This window comes from Astyanax mexicanus, chromosome 20 (assembly GCF_023375975.1).
Source record: "Astyanax mexicanus isolate ESR-SI-001 chromosome 20, AstMex3_surface, whole genome shotgun sequence".
Lineage (NCBI taxonomy): Eukaryota > Metazoa > Chordata > Actinopteri > Characiformes > Acestrorhamphidae > Astyanax > Astyanax mexicanus.
Genome location: NC_064427.1, coordinates 31,246,341 through 31,267,218, shown reverse-complemented (window position 1 = coordinate 31,267,218; position 20,878 = coordinate 31,246,341). Strand labels below are relative to the sequence as shown.

Below are 20,878 nucleotides of genomic sequence, written 5' to 3'. Positions count from 1 at the left end.
ATGTGGATATGATAAAAAACCTGAAAAAATATTTAATTAATTTTAAGAAAACCCAACTATAACAAAATAAACATTTTATGTAGTTTTCAGACCTTATATACCTTTTAGAAATCTGTAAAATAAATATATATATATATATTTGTAACGTTATGAATAAATCTATTACAATATACAAGTCCAGAATATTTAGTGCATGTATATAATCTGCAAATATAAAGAATTATACAAAATTACCCTCAAAGCTTTACAGAAAACAGCCAAAAAAATACAAAATAGACTTATTTTCAGACAATAGACTGATTTTGAACAATAATATATGACACGCCCATAACTCATACCCTTAAGATTTCATTGTAAGTGGGATTCAGAGTCTTCTTCTTTACTGACGTTTTCCTTTTCCCCAGTTTTTCTTTATCAGGTAAGAGGTAACATTTAACATACCTAAACCATAGAGAGGCAGATACAACACTGGATTAGTACAGCTTAGTTTTAGTACAAGCCTAAATATCCCAACAGTAACACTACTATACTAAACTGAATCAAATTAGCTTGAATGTGGTATACAATATTAGTTATCTGTCTAAAAAAAACATTTCCTTATCTAATTTATATAAAGGTTTTGGGATTCATTTTCACCTTTAAAACAACAATATGGGCAAATTATTTGTGTCATGGATACTGAATTACTTTTCAAGAACATTGCAGGATTATAGTTAAGGATAAGGTAAATGGAAAATGTATGCTGGACTGTATGTATACATGTTGTGTTTCCTCACAGCAGTGCTCTAAAATCTAGTAAACTGCTGTCCCTGGACTATAGAGACAGATACTCCAACAAAAGCAGGATACATTCTTTTCATAAAAAAAAATCCCTTTATAAAAAAAAACAATAAAGGTGTCCCAATACGTTTGTCTATATAATGCAGCACATATCCGGCTAAGCATGTACTAAATCACTTACGGATCAGAACGGTTCCTTTTAGGCTCCGCCACTGCCAGGTCTCTGCACTGGACAATGAAGATGTGGAACTCTGCTAGTTTTTGCACATAGTTAATGGCGAACTGGATGGTCCCCTTGACCTCCACGTTGCCAAAGTCAGTGCCATAAATGCTCATCACACTGCCGCTGACCTTTTATAAATACAACATAAGCAGCATAATAAAACATTAATCACTGAAGTAACAGGACAACTATTACATATTTAAATTATTTATAATATAATAAATATACTTCACACTATACACATTTTTCCAGCTTAATCATTTTTTTTCACTTGCATGCATTTGTCCACTCTGTTAAGGCAAGCTTCATAACAACGTGGACAATTTTAGTGAAAATTGGCATTTGATGAAAACGTGGTTGACCTAGAGTTGCAAACTTTAACTTGAACTTAAATTGTTTGTGGTGATCTTGCTCTTTTTCAAAGATATATTCTATTTTATTTATTTATATTACTTTAATTACTCTGGTATTTAAAAAAATACTAGATAGACAGCTAGTAAAAATCATTCAAATATAAAAAAAACTTTTAGAAAACACCTAAGGAGTGTTATTTAACCTTTAAAAGAACTTCAAGCATCAATGTGGAAAAAAAAATTGTGATTATTTTTCGCACTGGATTATAAGGCGCACTATCAATGAACATCTATTTTCCAGTCTATTTTTCCGCTAAGCTATGTTAGGTTACATAAAAAAAACTGTGATTCTCTTTTTTTCAAATTGCTTCCATTTATTTACAGTAAGCTTTGATTTCTAATATTTTGTCTAAGGCTGGGTGCAGCAGCATTAGCATAAGCAGCAGGCTATAGGCCAATAATGCCGATACTGCTCCAGCCCCGGTGCTGGAGAACTAAACTGAAACTCTTGCATAAGGCTGTACTTCAATGACATTGCTTTAATGCTTCTTAATACCTGACTGGTAAAATTTGTACATAAGGCACACTGGTGAATTTTGGGAAAATTAAAGGATTTTTAGTGTGCCTTATACTTTAAGAATATTTTATAGTTTTACCACTGATTTGCTTTCTTTTAAAATCTTGTTTTATTGTACAGCACTTTGGTCGACACTTGATGTATTTTAAATGTACTTTATAAATAAATTGACTTGACTTGACTTATAGTGCAAAAAATACGGTAAATATTGTATCTGTATGCAGACACAGATGCTGCAGACACAACAGACACGTTACTGTATACTGATACTAACACAAAAAATGAGGTAAGCAAAAACATTTAGTAAAATTAATCATGGCATGCATAGGTGTGTTAACATAAAGAATTAGAAGGCAGAAATAATTAGCTTGTTGGACATGGAGTTAGGAGTGTGTAACACATACAGAATACGGTGCGAGGTCAGAAGAGCTGCTAAGGTTAGTATAGGTGCTGTCTTTCCTCTGTCTTTCAGAGTAGAAACTGTTGACCGAGGTACTGTCGCTTTCTCTGCCACTTCTCTAAAAGACAAAAAGTGCAAGGATGGACCTGAGCAAGAAAGTTTAACACAACAGCGTGCTGCACATGCTGCAATGGCTGCTTGTGGGGTTACAAACATGTTAAATACAGTTAAAGGCATCATTAAACATATTTATGATCAATACACATTATATAACATGTATAACATATATAACACTAACACAAACATGAACATGCTGCCATGCGTTTCACTGACAGTTTATTAGTGGTTTTATAAAATACAGAGTATCACAGTGTTATGTTTTGGAATACTGTATTAAGATAAGAAATATTGTTATAATACTTACAATAAGTGGAGGAGCCTTTATAACAAAGCAAGTTAAATTTAATTTTAATTTAACATATGCAAAACTTTCACTACGTACTGCAACTGAGGTGTGTGTTTACCTGCTGCTGTATGAAGGCTGGCACAGACACACTCAGCATCTTCATCTGCTCTGGGTCTGAAACAGAGGGGCCGGGAACGTGCAGGCCTGCAGACACTGATCCAGGAACAGCAAATACAGTGAGCGCAATAAGACAGATGAGTCAATGTCTTAGATCTATAAGACACTGTCAAAATCTAGCACAGACAGTGGAGATACCTAGTCCAGTAAATGCAGGGTAAGCACTTTTTAATACCCTTAATTTCAGAAGAAACTGTGAATAATTAGCCTTTTAACCTTATATTTGCGAATATAGTTTGTTGTGGGAGAAAAGGAGGGATTGTGAACTCTAGGTGCTTTTAAACTCCCAACCTTGGGGACAGGCATGATACCACTGTACCACTAGAAATGTATGTAGTGGCTGTGAAATTATGGCCTTTAAAATGTCAGGTAGATCTTTTTTTTTAAGATCTTGTTTTTTGCTTTCTTTTGAGACCTTTTTTTCTCTCTTTCTCTCCCCCCCCCCCATTTCTTCCCAATTTACTCAGACAATTACCCAACTCACACATTAGGACTCCCCCTATCACTAGGGATGCCCCAACACCAGGAGGGTAAAGACTAGCATATGCCTCCTCTAATACATGTGAAGTCAGCCACCGCCTCTTTTTTGAAACTGCTGCTGATGCAGCATTGCCAAGTAGCATCACAGCGCGCTCGGAGGAAAGCGCAGCGACTCAGTTCTGATACATCAGCTCACAAACGTCTTGTGCTGATCAACATCATCCTTTGGAGTGATGAGTGATATGGGGAGAGAGTACCATCTACCCACCCAGAGAGAGCAAGGCCAATTGTGCGCTCTCAGGGCTCCTGTAGCCGATGGCAAGCTACATGAACAGGATTTGAACTGGCAATCTCCTGATCATAGCGGCAGCGCTTAGCCTGCTGGACCACTCAGAGCCTCTTTCTCTTTTTTTCATTACCCATTGTTACTGGTTACCCCTCTACAAAGATGCAACAGAGAACTGAGGTTTGACTGGGGTTTTTATGCTGTGTCTCACAGCTGAGCCTGGCCAGTGTTGATAACTGATGGGGATTCTGGGACTTGGAGTTTTGTTTTTAGCTCAGATCCACCAGCTTTTCCACTGCAGCGTCCTGGCCTCTGCTGGTGGTTGGCAGTACACACTGCTTTCTTACACTTTCAGGCTTATTGTTACAATATGCTATACTAAAAAGTAAAAAAAACAAAAAAGATATTTACCATCCTCCACGCTCACTGTTATATCACTCCTTGACTCAATTTTTCGCCTTTCTTCACCTTGTTAAAAAAAATTACATTTGTAAAGTCAATTATGGAATAATGTATGGACAATTTACATATATATTACACATTCTTCAACCTAGATCTAAAACTTTCTTTACATGCTTCTTTAAAAAATATATTTTTACATTTCTAGTACTTATTGAAAAGAGGGCAATTTTAAACTGTTAAACAAATGTAGGGTAAATCCCAGGATTTTATGGTACTCACGTGATGGCAGACTCGCCAGGTTCTCTAAGCTCTTGGATATAGAAATGGGTCTGACATTTGCTTGCTTCAAGACTGCTCTTACAGGACTGGGTTCCACGCTGCCACCTATCAGAATTTACCACAAACAGCATTGCATTACACAATAAAATTGAATTGCAGGAAATATGATTTATTTAAATTTAAGGGTAACTTTACATCTAAAAACCTACTTACTCATGTAAGTATTGCCTGATGGATTCTGAAAAGCTTGATTTGCAGGTTGTGTTTTAAGTAAATGGTTTACAAAATCAAGCAATGTCCCAGCAGAGCTATATTAATTGGGGATTTGCTTAAAATAATTTAGATATGTGTTATATCTGCTACGTGATTATTGTATTTTAACATGTATTTTAATTAAACTATTGACAATTAATTATTATGATAAAGGTAATGTAGGTCTTCTGTCAATGATAAAGTAATGAAATTTCACTTAAAGGGCTATTCATATTTTTTGGTTTAGTTTATTTCTTCACACATACACAGACAAAGTTAGAGAGATGCTGATCATGTAGAAGCAACGTTTTTTATAATTGTATAAATGCATATTGATAATTTAAACAGGACAGAAAAATGAACACACCTAAAGTGACAAACTGAACATCTGGATGACCTCTTCTCTATCTGTCTTCATGAACTCAACAGCTCAAACAGTAACAGACCTTAGGCCTTAAACGCTGGTGTAGAATGTTTCAAGATTTAAACCAATGACCCTAAGGAAGTTTCCAAATTTTACGAAAGTAAAATTGAATGAATCATTGCTTCTACTAATCGGCAAATTGTTAAAGACAGACAAATAAATCAAAGCAATTTTTTGCTGAACTCCGATTGGACCAAGTAAAGAAGTGCTCACAGACTGAACTTGTCCGAGACTGAAGCCAGGCTTCGGGCGAGGCACTCCTAGAGGAATCAAAGGTGATCTCCTCCGACTCAGGCTGGGAGCATCGAGAGGGCGAGCTCTCATTGCTCACCCTACCCTGGAACACCTCAGCAGAACTCTCCCCTAACTCTACTCTCAGCCACTCCTGCTTCTCTGGCTGGTCTGAGCGTGCAGATTTGTTAGTAGACTCAGGCAGGCCCAGGTAATACTGATAACTCAGAGGAATGTAAGATCTGGCTAGACGAATACTTGGATGCAGGTCAATCCACTGCTTTTTATCTCTGATCATGATAGGTGATCCGTCAGTACCTTGATCTGATAACTTTCTGTGGTGTTCAGGTGAGGTCATTTGGTGGGCGGATGTTTGACCATGAGATTTAGGTGAAGAATGAAATGGAGTGATTCCACTTATATTACCTAACTTGGTTCCTCCTGGGGTTTGGAACCTCCCTAGAGATGATGGAGACTGTTGCGAAGTAATAAGCTGGTACTGTGGATTTGGTTCAGATGTCTCTCCTGAAATGGGCATGACATGCTCCTCAGGGTGCTTAGTATGGCTCTTCTTGTCACTGATGGGACCAGAATGATCTATGAGTGACTTCACAGAGGGAAACTCTACACTAGGTCTCTTGTTTTCCAGAAAGTCCACTGGTGTTTTCTCAGTTGGGTTTATATCAATACTAAAGGCTCTCAATGGGGAGCCATTCTTTCTAGACTCTTTGACTGGGTATACATCTCTTGGTGGCACCTTGGGTTGGTTCTTTGGGCTTGTAGTTTTGGACTGAGATGGACTGAGTTGAACTTTGTTGAGGTTTTCATCTGCAGACTGATGATCCTGAACATCAGAGCTGACATTTCTGATGGGGGATAATCGTGGACTGAGCTTCTTGCCTTTTTCTGAAACTGACTTGGGCGGCTTAAATGGAGAAACATGGTCGGGGCTGTGGGACATCCCACGAAGAGGACTCTTCGCACGAACTCTGCCGGGACTTTGCTTTCTCTGACTTTTTTCTATCTTTTCCTTCAAAGAAAGCATAATCTTCTCAGCTTCTCTGGTCAGAGAGGACTTCCTTCTTTTAGGATCTTGCACTGGATCAGGACTAGGAGGTGCCACATTCAGGTGAGTCTCGTTGACACTTTTAGAATTATTGTCTAGAGACTCCACATCACTGATGTCTTGTACATCGTGTACAGCTTGTACACACTCAGTGGTGCTGATAAGTATTTTAGGACCACTTTTCTCTTTCTCCCACAAGGACTTAAGGTTGCTGAAGGTGACAGGTTCTGTGTTCTCCTGAGTTGGGAACTTTCTGATTGATGGCACAGGCGGAAGAATTTCATCCTTCTGTTCTTTCTGTTTAACTGGTGAACTTTGGGACTCCTCTGCTGTTGTCTGGCTCTTACATGGTTCCTGTGGGATCTGATCAATTTCAAAAGTTGGTGATTGTTCCTCATGAGATGGTAAAAAAGAAGAATCAGCTCCTTGTCTGATAATTTTATCTGATTCCAAAGAATCGACATATGTGTACAACATCTCGTCTGGTGCTTCACTGCTCTCAGAAAGGGTTTTTACTGTTGATGGGCTGATAGGAACCTCTGGTGGCTTGAGGTCCATGGCTTTGTTTTCATCTTCACTCATATTAGGCATCTCACTATGATTTGAATCTGTACTTTTTTTGATGCTTAAAATTTTTGGTCCTTTGTTTCCTCGCTCCCAGAAAGATTTCAGGCTGTCAAGTCGATTTGGTGATCTTTCACCTTGGTCTAGACCTTCTTTCTGCTTGGTGATTTCATCGGATTCCTTGTCTAAATTAGCACTGTCTTCTGTTTTTAAAAGTAGTGGACTTGTCTCTTGTTCTGTAACAACATTCAGCTTTAAAGAACTCTGTAAATCTGATATATCATCAGCCTCAGAGTTTGGAGGTGTCTGAGGAAGTTTGGACTCTTGAGAAATTATGTTTTCAGAGTTGGATACCACATCTTCTTGAGTTGCCACATTTTTGGGACTCTCAACTTTTGCCTCCGTTCTTGAAAACAGTGCAAGTAGCCCCCGCCTAGGCTTTGGCGATGGCTTCGCCTTTGCTTCTTCTTGTGTGGGGGATGCAGTGTCTGTGACTTGAGTATCAAGACTCTCAGGAACCTCTTTGTTAGCATCCTCTGGAGAAGCAGGTTTTTCCTTTACTTTGCTGCTGTCTTTAGAAACCCTTCCGAACCACTCAAGTACCTTAACAATGGAGTTGCCTTCCTCCTCTGTTAGCGTATGAGCCTGGCCCTCTGGGCTAAGGTGAATGGCCTTACCTTTCTCCACAGGAGTAGAATAGGGCTTAGGCACCTGCAAGGAATGAGGCTCAGCATGGTTGCCATGATGATCTGTAGAACATATACAGACACATATGAGTAAGATATTTACAAAGAATAGTTATAATAAGAGTGTGGATTCAGGATCAGAGTACTCATAGTTCCCTCTTAAATATCATAAGGAAGAAAAAACTAAAATCCAGGATCAACATAACCTCAAATCATAAAAAATTGGGGCAGTATGGAAAATGCACATAAAAGAAAATACAGTGCTTCTCATATTTACTTTGACTGTTATTTCACTACAGACATTATGAACCTATATTATTTGTCATTTGTAAATATACAGTCATTCCTGCATTTTAGGCCTGAAACACATTCCAAAAAAGTCTGGACAGGGACAATTTAGGTCCAGTTAGTGTTTATAGGTCCCAACACTGTCTGTAAATATTTATTACCCAAATTTTACCAAACAAAACAAAACAATAGTGGTGTACAGGTTGTTCCAATAAATTGTAGATATGGATAGTCTTGTCTCCCTGATGACTTTGTCCCTGATTACTTTGGCTTCTCATGACCACCCAGGACCTATGATAAATATTTTTTCGTCAGAGAACTCTTTTGAAGTTTGAAGATCCTTTGAAGCTGGAGGTCAGTTAACAGCATTAGTCACCCACATCTGAGAAAAATGAGGGTGCTGTGTGGTCATTCATATATTATGTTTATTAAAGCATTGTTGATCCTGGATCTGAAACCCCTTTAGAAACTTGACAAGGTTTCGATATTCTAGTTACAGGACATTCTTGTGAGACCCTATAAAGACTAAACCCTATGAGATTGGTCAACATATGGCTTTGTTTAGCATTCTCGAGCACACAATCAACCCACAGTTAAGCCGACGAAGCAACATCCGAAAAACTCCATCGCTTGGCATCCTTTGTGCCAAAACCTATTTTCTTTTCAAAGAATGGCAATATTATAAATTGGTAAACATGTTGCAGGCCTGAAATGCAGAACTGCTTCAAGTTAACAAATGAAATGAAGATGAAATAAAATACCTTGGGTATTTAAAAATGTCAAACCAAGTAAACCATGTTTCCCATACTGTTCCCAATTTTTCAGATTTGAGTTTTGAGTAAATATAGTATGTTATCTAAAATAATTGTATGGTGTTACAATTAGTAAGCAATTCAAAGTAATTCCTTAAGTAGATTTATATATATGCATTTTCAATTCAGTTTCATACACCAAAATAGATACATGTATCCTTGCAGTGCCAATTTACCAATCACCATTTGTAAGCTTTGGCATCATACATGCATAAGCAATGCTATGCATGTACAGTCAGATTCATAAGTATTTGGACAGTGACACATTTTTTAATTACTTGCATTTGCACATTGAAATTAATCAGTTTAAAATGAAATGACTTTTATTCATTGCATCAACAGTTTAGGAATGTCATTTTCGCACAAGTTCAGAAGTAATATAATTTATCATATTTTTCAGACAACAAAACTCGCTTAAAATACTTTAATGTTTTACAAAAATCAACAGTGCATCTTATAATCCAGTATGTGTTAGTATGAATTTTACCAGTCAGGTTGTAAGGAGCAGTAAAGCCACTCTGTTGAAGTACAACATTATACAGGAGATTCAGTGACATCTCTTCAGTGCTGATGCTGGAGCAGTATTAGCATTAGCCGCTAACCACAACGCTAGCACATTGTTCCTGTTCAGAGGTGAGTATATCGGACTGTAGTCTGCTGTTTACCGTATTAAAGCAAGCTACATGGGATGAACCGCTAGCTAGCGCTGCTAACCCAGCTGGCTAGCGCTGCTGCAAACCGCAGCTGGCTAAGCGCTTGCTAATCTCAGCTAGCCCTCACCCTTGGACAAAATACTGTAATTCTACACTTACTGTAAATAAACGGAAGCACTTTACTCACCCAAATAAACAGTTTTTAGGAGATAAATATGTGTAGATTAACATCCAGTGCTCGTTTTACTTTGAGATAAAAAGTTTTTTTTTAAGAATTACATTTTTGTTTACTAAGGTGCCTCCCCATTAGAAGGGAAACATGGTGACCCCCTTGTTCACTTCAAATGCATTCTTATTAGTGTCGCTTAATGTGCCCTAAAATCTGGTGCGCTTTATAGCCCAAAAATACAATAATGGGAAAAATACAATATTGGGATTCCTGGCTTTCGTTTGTCTTTAATTAGTCACATAGTGGGAAAATGCTCATATAGATTAAGGTCAGGGTTAAACATTGCGGTACTTTTTAAACATTTTAAGGAAAACTACTGTATTAATTAAAGCTAAAAGTATACAATTCAATATTCAGTCTTGATTTCATATCCACAAATGTGGTATACAACATTGTCAAAATTATTTCAAAAACATGTCACTGTCCAAAAACCTACCCAACTGTATGTGTTTTGTAGCATGCACAGGTAAGCTGTTAGTGTGATGAACAGATTTTGGGAGATGGATTGTTAAACTTGTTAACACTGTTAGTTTACCACTGTAGCTGATGTGTCTTGAAAATAGGAAATTAAGCTTTGTTGCAGGTCTTGTTTGGTTTGCACTAATTCACTACTTCATTTACTATGATTACTTGATTTATTTGTAGGTTAATTGGTCTGGTGCTGATTGATTAAATGACTGATCAGTTGATCTGGAAACTGGAAAATGTTTAGTTCCTTACCAAAGGGGATCTGGGTGGTTGACCTACTTGTTGTAAAGGCAGCACTGCCATCACTCCAGCTTCCACTAGCAAGGAACTCACCTACTTTTTCACAGCTCAGAACAGAGGACTCAGGAGGGGTTGAGTCAGGCTTATCTATGGGATTGGGCTGTGTACTGATCTGAGGACCTGGCTGAGACCCCACTAGGCTGTTCTCTGTGTTTTCTGGCAGAGTGCTTGTGTTTGCAGTTTCAGCTGCAAATTTAACCATATCTGGCTCCCCCTCCTGGTTATAGATTGGACTGGCGTCCTGGTCCAGCAGGCCATGCTCACCATGCTCTTTGGTGTCCTGGGCCTCCAGGCTCCCAGTGTCTCTGGCCTGGACAATGGGAGAGAAGCGTACCTGCTTCCTATCTAGACACCCTGACGAGGACAAATCTGAGCTGGGGGACAGAGGTGGGCTGTGGGAGTTGTCTGAGCTTTCAGGGCTAAGAGGAGATGTGGGTTGAGAGCTACAGCTGTTTCGGAGGGAGAGAGAGTCAGTGAAGCTACCGCTGGAGCTGCTGTGCTTCAGAATGCCTCGTGGGGATGGGGACATGTCCTGTCTGGAGACAGGGTCACTGGTGGTGTTCAGCACAGAGTCATGAGAAAAATAGAGCAGCAGCTTCTTTTTTGCCAATTGCCTGGTTGCGCTTGGGGTGCTTTTGGGGGAGTCTGTGTTTTGAGAAGTGTTAAGGGGAACAGCTGATGGAGGCAACTCTGGAAAAAATTAGGAAAACAATAAAAGGGTGGATAATAAAGCAGAGCAAACATAAAGGACACTGAAATAACAAGAGAGGACACTGAAATAAGATGAAATATGAATTCAAATTATGATTGAATTCATATGGATGAGCACAAACAACAGCATGACAAAAGAATTAGATAACATACATTAGATGAGTTTTTGATACACACTGTAAACATCAAACGTCTGTAACTTCTTTGAGTTCGGTGAACATTTGCTGCCAATGTATGTATTATATTAAGAGACTTTTTGAGCGATTGGCAACCTCTTTTCTATTGGCTGCTGTCGCCGTCAATTAGCAAACTTTGTGTGTCCTCCAGTCACTGCCTCACACTGCCACTGAACCTCAGTGTGTAGTCATTCCCCCAGGCAATGTTAGGTAAACTTGTAGTTCATATATATGACTAACTGTTATATGAAATCAAAACCAAAACTGAAAAAAAAAAATCAGTTTTGTTCACCTAATTGTACAATTTGAACTAGAATTATTGTGCAAAGAAACTGATATAAAAAAACTTTTAAGTTCAATTGGCTCAAATGTAGACACAAGAAACTGTATGGTTTTAGAAACAAAAGAATTATTGGATCTATTGGATTTTCCTAATCCCTCAGCATACGATATAAAATGACAGATAGATAGAAAAACACTGACTTACTGAAAGACACAATAAGTATAAGTCAATGGGATGATGCTGAAATGTCCAGTTCATTGGTTGAAATGCCTTTTTATCAGACCGCAGAGAGTTTTTAAACAGTGACTCACTATTTACCAATTTACCAATCAGATTTTCCATGGAAAAACCTGAATAGCGCTTTCATAACAACATCGGCTTCCCTGGAAAATTGGGAGCTGACATTAGCAGATAAACATTCCATCAGTGGACTATGCTGTATAGCCTGGTCATGCATGGCAGCTTAGTGCTTTCGTGCAGAACTACACAGCTGACTATATAATCCCTTCACTACTTGGCAGCTTACACTGCAATTTTCCCACAAAAAACATCAACAGGGACAACCTCACTACTTTTTTCAAGATATGAATGCACTGTTTACATTAATAAGATTTTATAGAATCTAATGGAACTGTATAAGATTGTTCTCAGTTTTGGGTTTTTAGTCAGAGTCAGATTAACAGGGCGAGGTGAAACACGTATCATGCAAAGCTTAACAGGCCATGCTTGAGTTAAACAGCCAACACCGAAAGCCCAGGCGGGGTTCACACGCTGCACTGAATGGAGATCAGTCAATCAGACTTACTGTGTGTGCATGGAAAATGCTTTGACTGCCTGATCTCCGCGTCGTCCACTCCAGTAAAAGCACAACACATTCATTATGTACATGAAAGTATGTATGTATAACCTACAGTGTTTGGGCTTTGGCTCAAACAGTGCAAATTACAAAATCGACAAAATCTGACCATGTGACCTGCAGGATTCATACAACATCTGACACATGTTGCATAGATGGGACCCATGTGAGGTTAAGCTGGTCTATAACACACATGGGTCCCAGTAACAACACATGTATATACCCATTTAGAGCCCATGCCCACCGGAAACACACCTAGTGCTACATAAGTGTGTTGGCTGGGATCATGTCTTAGTAAAGCATTGTTAGCAGTGGATTTGTTGTACCAGAACAAGATGGTTTTGTAGTACTGATGGTTCTGTAATACTGACTGGGTTTGACTTGACCATTTATACAGGATAATACGTAATATTTTATTATTTTGTAATATTTCATATTCTCAAAGATAACCTAAATGTACCCAGATGAAGTTAGTGTAACAGGCACCACACGCAGGTTTTTTTTATATATTATGTAACTATGAGGTCAGAACTAGTTCTTAAACTTATTTTAGTATAGAGTTCTATACATAATACATAAGGCTCCAAGAAAAAAAAACGTACGGTATTAAAAACAATTTCACCACATTTTTTTCAGAAGTTAATAAAGCTAAATGTCTTATGATATTAATAATGTAATTTGTGTATAGCAGAATGGAGTAAAAATAAATTATATTGGACAGACATAATTGTCCTCTGGTAGATGTGCTATGTAAAATAAGAGGCATAAAGAGACAAAATTTCCTTTTTTTTGTCAAGCAAATTGTATCATGACAGTGATGTTTTACTTTGCCTAACAGGATTATTGCTGGTTGTAATGGTAAAAATGTTCTCACAATATTTAAAGACATTTTTACAATATATAATATTTATTCTTAAACTGGACTAATTATGCTCCTTGTAATGAAATGATGGGCCACTGTTCTTTAAACACTGATGACATCCTCGATATGCTTAAAAAAAGTATACTGTAGATATGTATAACAATACAATAAAATATCATTTTACAGCCCACATCTGTGTGAAAACTGCTTGCTGATAATTCTGAAAAATCATATTTTGCAGCCCCACTACTTTAGGACTAATATCACACTAAGTAAGCTTTATATTCAAAAGCTTGCTGATCATTTTTCAGCTGTCCAGATTTATTATGGTCACACTTTATTAATGTAAATCCAACCTATTTCACCTTGGCTCAGATTGAGAAGATTAATACCATATTAAATTATGATTTCATAATGCTTACTTAATACTATAAATCATATAAAGGTGCTACAAATAGTTCTTTCATAATGCCAGCAGAGAACCACTTTTACTGAAATAAACAAAATGTGCACATGTAGCAACTTTACTTTTAAAAAGGTAACACATAAAATACCTATTTTATGCTAAGAAGATTTTGAGAAATGCAGTCTTAAACTGTAGAATCTGAATTTCATAAACGCACACATCTTTATCTAGCAGGTTACGAGTGATAAGTGATTGGTCCTTACCCTGAGCAGGTGTCTGGCCTGACTCAGATGCAGATGTTTGGTCTAATTTTGTAGGTGTTGTGTGTGGTCCTGCAGCTGGCTGCTGTTGCTGTGATGCAGTTATCAGAAGTGTGTCTTTTGGTGTCTGGTTCAAAGTTGCAGGTACCAGGTGGGTCTCCTCAGCTCCGCTGGTCTTTTTTGGAGATCCAGCACTTAAAAGCTTACTGTTGAAAGGGTTCAGTCTAGGCTGCAAAAGCAAAGTAATACGAACAACTTCAGTAATTATACAACTTAAAAAAAATAAAGTTAATGTGTATTGCATTGAAAATGAACCCTAACATGAGTAAATCAAGGTACCTTGATTTGAGGCTGTGCTGTAGGCGAGCATGTGTTTTGTTGAGTTTCTGCCAACTGATAGTGATCCTCTCTATTAAAAAATAAAAATGCATGATTAACATTCATGAGGCACAATGTACAGAGGATATATATACAGCTCTGGAAAAAAAATTGAGACCACTTAAAAATGATGAGTTTCTTTGATTTAACCAAATTGAAAACCTCTGGAATATAATCAAGAGGAAGATGGATGATCACAAGCCATCAAACCAAGCTGAACTGCATGAACTTTTGCACCAGGAGTGGTATAAAATTAGCCAAAAGCAGTGTGCAAAACTGGTGGAGGAGAACATGCCAAGATGAATGGTCCACATGAAACAAAGTAAACTTTTAAGCTGTTTTGAACCATTTTTTGTCTGTACAATAAAAAATGTAAAATAAAATAAATAAATGTCAGTCAATGTTTTTTATTCTGCGGTATACAACTCTGGAAAAAAATAAGAGACCCCTAAAAATAATGAGTTTCTTTGGTTTTACCAAATTGAAAACCTCTGGAATATATACCTATACTTAGCAAAACCAGAGAAACTGATTCAGAAACTAAAGTGGTCTCTTAATTCTTTCCAGAGCTGATTGTTTTGAAATATACAAAAATAGAATTCACTAGACATCAATGATCCAACATGTTCTTTCAAGATTGAAGTTAAATGAATTAAATTGGGCTGATAGAAACTGCCTCATGAAAAAAAGAGAACTGTGGAATTTTTGAAAAAGCTGTAACATGAATTAAGTAATTAAAACTTTAATTTGTGAATATTGTGCATGCCCACATTGCCGATTTGCTTTACTTTTTTTTATTAAATAGGGATATAAGGCTTTGTCCAGGCAGCTATCATATGTAAATATTTGCATATCAGGCAAGCCAAAAGAAGTACATTAGCAAATTGCATCATGTAACTCCTGACATCCACCAAAGCCTGGGAAAGTTCTGCACTTCCCCAGCTGATCTGTAAAGAACAGCTGATCTTCAGCACATATTCCACTCCCCACTGGGGTCCTCACAAGAATTTCCAAACATGAAGAAAACTAAAGGAGATTAAATTCTTTCTCTGTCACATGCCAAATCCGAACCCTGGGAAGGGGCCTTTTATGTGCATTACAGACCTATATACCACGTGACAAAAAATGTAGAAAGACCTTAACGTTTTTCTTGAGTTTTCCTTCGATGAAAATCATGTGACTTTTAGACAGGACATGGATAACAGGGAATTTGAAATATTGTTGGGCTTTTTTGTTAAAATGCCAACATCCTTAGCTTCATTAGTGGCAGGATGTTGTGTCTGTTGGAGTGAAAGGGTGAGGTGCTGAATGATTTTCCAGGGAAACACATTTTGGAGGCACTGTACTTGAATTGTAAAGGAAAGCAAAGAAAAGGAAAAGTGTTTTGGGGTGTAGAATTTTTAAGTGATATCTGGTCAAAGGTAAACTTGGTAAACTTTCCCAATTTAAAATAATGTATAGATAGTATTAGACACCCTGCTGACTATGTAAATATGTCTCATAAACAATGACTGCTGAGGGGCACAAATTTGTTGCAGTCGTTTTGGAAGAGGTGTTAAAAGAGCTGGTCAACCAGAAATAAAAAAACTTACCAGGTTTCGCCACTGTTATGTTTACTACACAACAGAGATTTGGTAAAACAAATAAACAACATTTAATTTAAAATTTTGATTACAGCTTTAGTAACCAGTGTAAAAAGAATGGATGAATTTAATGACAGAAACCGCTGCTTGTGAAAGTATGTTAGCTGGAATGTCTGGACAAGGCACAACAAGAAATAAGACCTGGCAAAACTTTGACTGAGAATTAAAATAGCAAGTGTAACACAAGCTGACAACGCCCTTATTTCTTCCCAGTCTGTTCTCGTATTATTTCTTATTTCCTGTCACACTTGACTACATGGATATACAGACACATATGTATCTGCCTTTGATTTTTAACATGTATATACAGCTCTGGAACAAAATAAGGGACCACTTAAAAATGATGAGTTTCTTTGATTTTACCAAACTGAAAACCTCTGGAATATAATTAAGAGGAAAATGGATGATCACAAGCCATCAAACCAAACTGAACTGCTTGAATCTGAGGCATAAGGTTATCCAAAAGTAGTGTGCAGGGCTGGTGGAGGAGAACATGTCAAGATGCATGAAAACTGTGATTACACCAAATAAAATTTCTAATCTCTTAAAACTTTATGAATATGAACTTGTTTTCTTTGTATTATTTGAGGTCTGAAAGCTCTGCATCTATTTTTGTTATTTCAGCCACTTCTCATTTTCTGCAAATAAAAGCTCTAAATATTTTTATTTGGCATTTGGGAGAAATGTTGTCCGTAGTTTATAGAATAAAACAACAATGTTCATTTTACTCAAACATAAACCTATAAATAGCCAAATCAGAGAAACTGATTCAGAAACTGAAGTGGTCTCTTAATTTTTTTTTTCCAGAGCTGTATACATATGATTTTTTTTTCACTGTACCTGATGATTTGCCTTATGTCACAATTTATTGTATAATGTATGATGAAAGTGTGTAATAAAAAAAACTTTAATTACAAAAGTATACATGTTTTTCTGTTAATTAGTGTGTTAATATATATGTTTTACCTTTTATCACATGATGGGAAGTCTTCTAAAATTCCACAGAGTTCTGGTGGGATAAAGACATCCTTGCTCTTGCTGTTTAAAAAGCTAGGCTTCTCTGGACAGATTTCAGAAAGCTCCACTGTAACACACACCCACACATTCACAAAGAGTCAGAGAGATATAAAGTATGCACACACTCACATACCGAAGCACACAAGCTAAACCAACCATCCAAACAAACGCCACATCAAGAAACCAATGAAGTGCAAGTCTTCACATAAACATTTCAGCAGAGCCACGAAATTAAAACACACTCAGTGGTATCCAACCAGCAGAATACACTCTACTCTCTCCAGAAAGAAACAAAGTTGAGATTTTGTCTTGTTAAACAAACGCAAAATAAGATTAATTAACCCTATAAGCCCTGTATGTAAGCCTACATTTTTCACTTTCATAGTTTTATTGCAGTCATAGCTCCATAGGTCCAACAGTTGAACCCTGAGGGACTTCACAAAATACTAACCAAATAAATAACCAAATAATTAATTTTGTATTTCCTGTAGTTACTGATTTACTGAACGATAAACCTAGGGTATTCAGATTGTTACATATGTTGTTGTAGGCCAAAGATCAACAGCTTTGTTTCAGTAGAATGGCAGCCATAAACTTTGCCTTTCCATGTAAGTAAACATACTACTGCTAATGTAAATGAAACATGACCATGAATCAACCCCTTAAATAAGCAAAAGTCTAATCAGGCACAATAAATGTCGTGCATGCTCTTGGAAGACAATGCAACCTGGCATATGCAACATTATGAAGGGGTATACCTACCAATATCTTCCTTATAAACTTCTCTGTGGTTTTAGTTACATTCATACTACCAATCGTGTAAGTTATTGACAAAATATAGCTAGCTAGTGAAAACTGAACACTTTCATTGATTTTGTAAGTACATAATAAAACACAGAGATAACTAGAAGCTCTAAATATTCATTAATTAGCTAATTTCCAGATGTTTACTTTTGCTGGATCCCACTTCTGTCTTGGAATTCTGTTTCAGATTCTGCTTTGGAATTTCGACATGGAGTCCCCCTCAAAATTCAGACATAAGCCCTATCTGGATGGGATTAGTTTCTCAGGGGTCCTGGGTAATTTTCTCTTTTATAGGGGGTGTTTTGTAATTTAATTTAATTACACTTTGGGCACGCATGTGCCTTGGAGATCCACGTTAACACAATAGCGAGTGGAAATGGAGGAGCTACTGAATAAGATGTCATGTGACCAAGAAAGCAAAAAAAACCTTACTGGTCCTCCTGTTTTTTCAATTGCAGTCCAGATGCAAGAGTTTTATCAATGAATAAAAGTGTGAAATATTTTTCAAAGATGTCCCCCTGAGAAACGAACCCTTTCTGGATAGGGCTATGGTTGAGAGTTTGTTGAAATTCTGAGACTTACGAGGTATGCTCCTCGTTAGTTGCTACTATTGGAAATCATTTTTGTAATTAACATTATAATACACATATATATATATATTTATATATGTATATATATATATATATATATATATATATATATATATATATATATATATATATATATATTTTTTTTTTTTTTTTTTTTTTTTTTTTCCACAGGACATGGAGAATGTTTTGTAAATATTAACTTTTTAAAAAATATTAAGTCAAATAATATGACATACATTACATTAAAGTAATTCATCTAACTTCAATATTGGCTATGCATTACCTATTTACTTATTTAGCAATTGATCTTAACTGAAACTACATGAATGTACTGGTAAAAATATTTGAGAGTGCATTCAAGTAAGGATGGAAGTAAAGGAGGCAGCATGTGACCGTACAATGGCCAGTTTCCCAGCGCTAATGAACTGTCAGTAATAAGAGAATTGGCCGGGTTATCTAACGTGTGAGTCCAGTCAGCTGGCACACTCACGTATGGTCACAGGTTGGCTGTGTCTCATTGAGGCTCTAATGATGTCGGAGCCGTGGATCCTGTCTCTGTGCCGGTTGGACTTGGTCTCGTAAAACCACTCTCCAGTCAGATACTTCAGCTTGCGCTTGTCTCCCTCCGTTTTCTGCAGCTTCCTGTGTTTAGGGACATAAAAAACATGTTTCAACTGATTTGCGGAGTCTTTATCACAGTTTTGGTGTTTGGTGTAAAGAAAGCCATTGTCATAGTGAAGCAACGTACAGATCAAATTACACAGCCTTTTCTAGCCCTGCTCTGCTATTTGTAGGCATTTTAACCCGCACCCCTGTGTTGGCTGAGGAAGAAACCCATTAGATTCACAACAACATGCAAATGAGTGTTTGTTTTAAAAGCATCTAAATCAACATATTGTTCCAATTTAAATTGACCTAATTGGCCTAAATTTACTAAACATAAACATATATAGTGCACTAATACAAATAATGTAAAATATTTGGACAGGATTACTTATTTCTGGCCCTCTAGATCTACCACCTTGGTGAGTTTACATCCCCCCTTAATCTCACATATCTGATCCAGGTTATTAAGGCTTTAAGAGACATGTTGAACATTCTAGACTTAGGTGTGTTGTATCTGAAATCTACATGGTGGTAGATCTTCAGGACCCTTGTGTTCGAATATGGAATATCTATAAGCCATCTATAAGCCATTATTTTGTTCGGTTTCAAGATTCACATGCAGCTTTTTTAAGGAATTGGATAATTTTCAGATTGTTTATGTGACATAATCACATCTTGTTGCACTGCAATTAGTTCACACACATGTTATGTCTGAAATCATCACTAACTTGTCAAATTCTGTTTCCTATACTAGTGCTCTCTAGTGTTCTGGATTATCCTATATAGAGAACACTGAATATGGTACAGTTTTCAAAGACAGATGGAATTCTCCCTCAAACTCCAAGGTGGAAATTCAAGGCGGTGTCTGAGTTGGGCCTCTAAGTTAGACTGTGAGTTAAAATTTTGACTCAAAGTCTCAGTCAAAGTTTTGAGGTGGATTCTAGGTCAGAATTGTGAGATGGGTTACAAATTGGAATTCCAAGTCAGACTCCGAGTTAGATTTCTAAGGTGATCTTGAAAGTTGGACTTCCAAGTTGGACTCCAGGTCTGAATTCTGAGATGGGCTCCAAGTTGGAGTTCCAAATCAGACTACTGGGATTAGATTTTTGAGGTGGTCTCGAAGTTGGAAATTCAAGTCAGACTACAGGTTGAAATTCTGAGATGAGCTCCAAGCTGTAATTCAGAGTCAGACTCCAGGTTAGATTTCTGAGGTGGTCTCAAAGGTGGAATTCAAAGTTGGACTCCAGGTCGGAATTTTTTGGTGGGCTCCAAGTCGGATTTCTAAATTAGACTATGGGTCAGATTTCTGAGGTGGTCTCAAAGTTGGAATTCTAAGTTGGACTCCAGGTCGGAAGTCCGAGATATGCTCCAAGTTGAAATTCCAAATCAGACTCCAGGTTAGATTTCTGAGGTGGTCTCAAAGTTGGAATTCAAAGTTGAACCCAGGTCGGAATTTTGAGGTGGGCTCCAAGTCGGAATTCTAAATCAGAGTACGGGTCAGATTTCTGAGGTGGTCTCAAAGTTGGAATTTCAGGTCAACTCCAGGTTGGAATTCTGAAATGGGCTCCAAGGCCACGATTCCAGGTCAGATTTCTGAGGTTGACGCAGAGTGGAAATTCAGAGTGTTCTCCCAAGGCAGAACTCTGAGTAATAGTTGGATTTTCAGGTCGGACTCCAGTTCAGAGGCAGACTCAGAGCTGAAATTCCAAGTCAGGCTTCAGGTCAGAATTATAGTGTTATAGAATTATCAGGGTCCAGGGCAGACTCAGATTGGGAATTCCATGTCAGATCCCGAGGCAGAATCCTAAGGTGGAAGCCTGAGGCAGACTCCTTATTTGGAAATCTGAGTTGGACAGAAATTGAGCTGGAATTCAAATTGGAGTCTGCCTTGGAATTCAGAGTCTATTTGAGCGCATTGTTTCTGTGATATCACGTACATTGGTTAGTCTG

At 37.4% G+C, this 20,878-nt stretch overlaps 1 protein-coding gene across 13 annotated transcripts in view; it reads right to left on the bottom strand.

The window, feature by feature from the left end:
* The window catches only part of sytl2a (synaptotagmin-like 2a), a 30,587-nt gene that overhangs the window by 2,732 nt on the left and 6,977 nt on the right, over window positions 1-20,878 (bottom strand). Inside the window, exons 4-15 of one of the 13 annotated variants that reach the window (XM_049468825.1) lie at window positions 18,813-18,964; window positions 16,878-16,995; window positions 14,230-14,299; window positions 13,894-14,119; window positions 10,289-11,026; window positions 5,253-7,649; window positions 4,364-4,468; window positions 4,094-4,150; window positions 2,858-2,952; window positions 2,338-2,451; window positions 962-1,131; window positions 339-441 (exon numbers count right to left, since the gene is read on the bottom strand). In XM_049468825.1, coding sequence (XP_049324782.1) covers window positions 339-441; window positions 962-1,131; window positions 2,338-2,451; window positions 2,858-2,952; window positions 4,094-4,150; window positions 4,364-4,468; window positions 5,253-7,649; window positions 10,289-11,026; window positions 13,894-14,119; window positions 14,230-14,299; window positions 16,878-16,995; window positions 18,813-18,964 — 4,345 coding nt within the window. Of the gene's footprint in view, window positions 1-338; window positions 442-961; window positions 1,132-2,337; window positions 2,452-2,857; window positions 2,953-4,093; window positions 4,151-4,363; window positions 4,469-5,252; window positions 7,650-10,288; window positions 11,027-12,311; window positions 12,360-13,893; window positions 14,120-14,229; window positions 14,300-16,877; window positions 16,996-18,812; window positions 18,965-20,878 lie in introns of all 13 variants that reach the window. The other 12 variants (XM_049468829.1, XM_049468826.1, XM_049468828.1 and 9 more) reach the window with 12 other exon arrangements.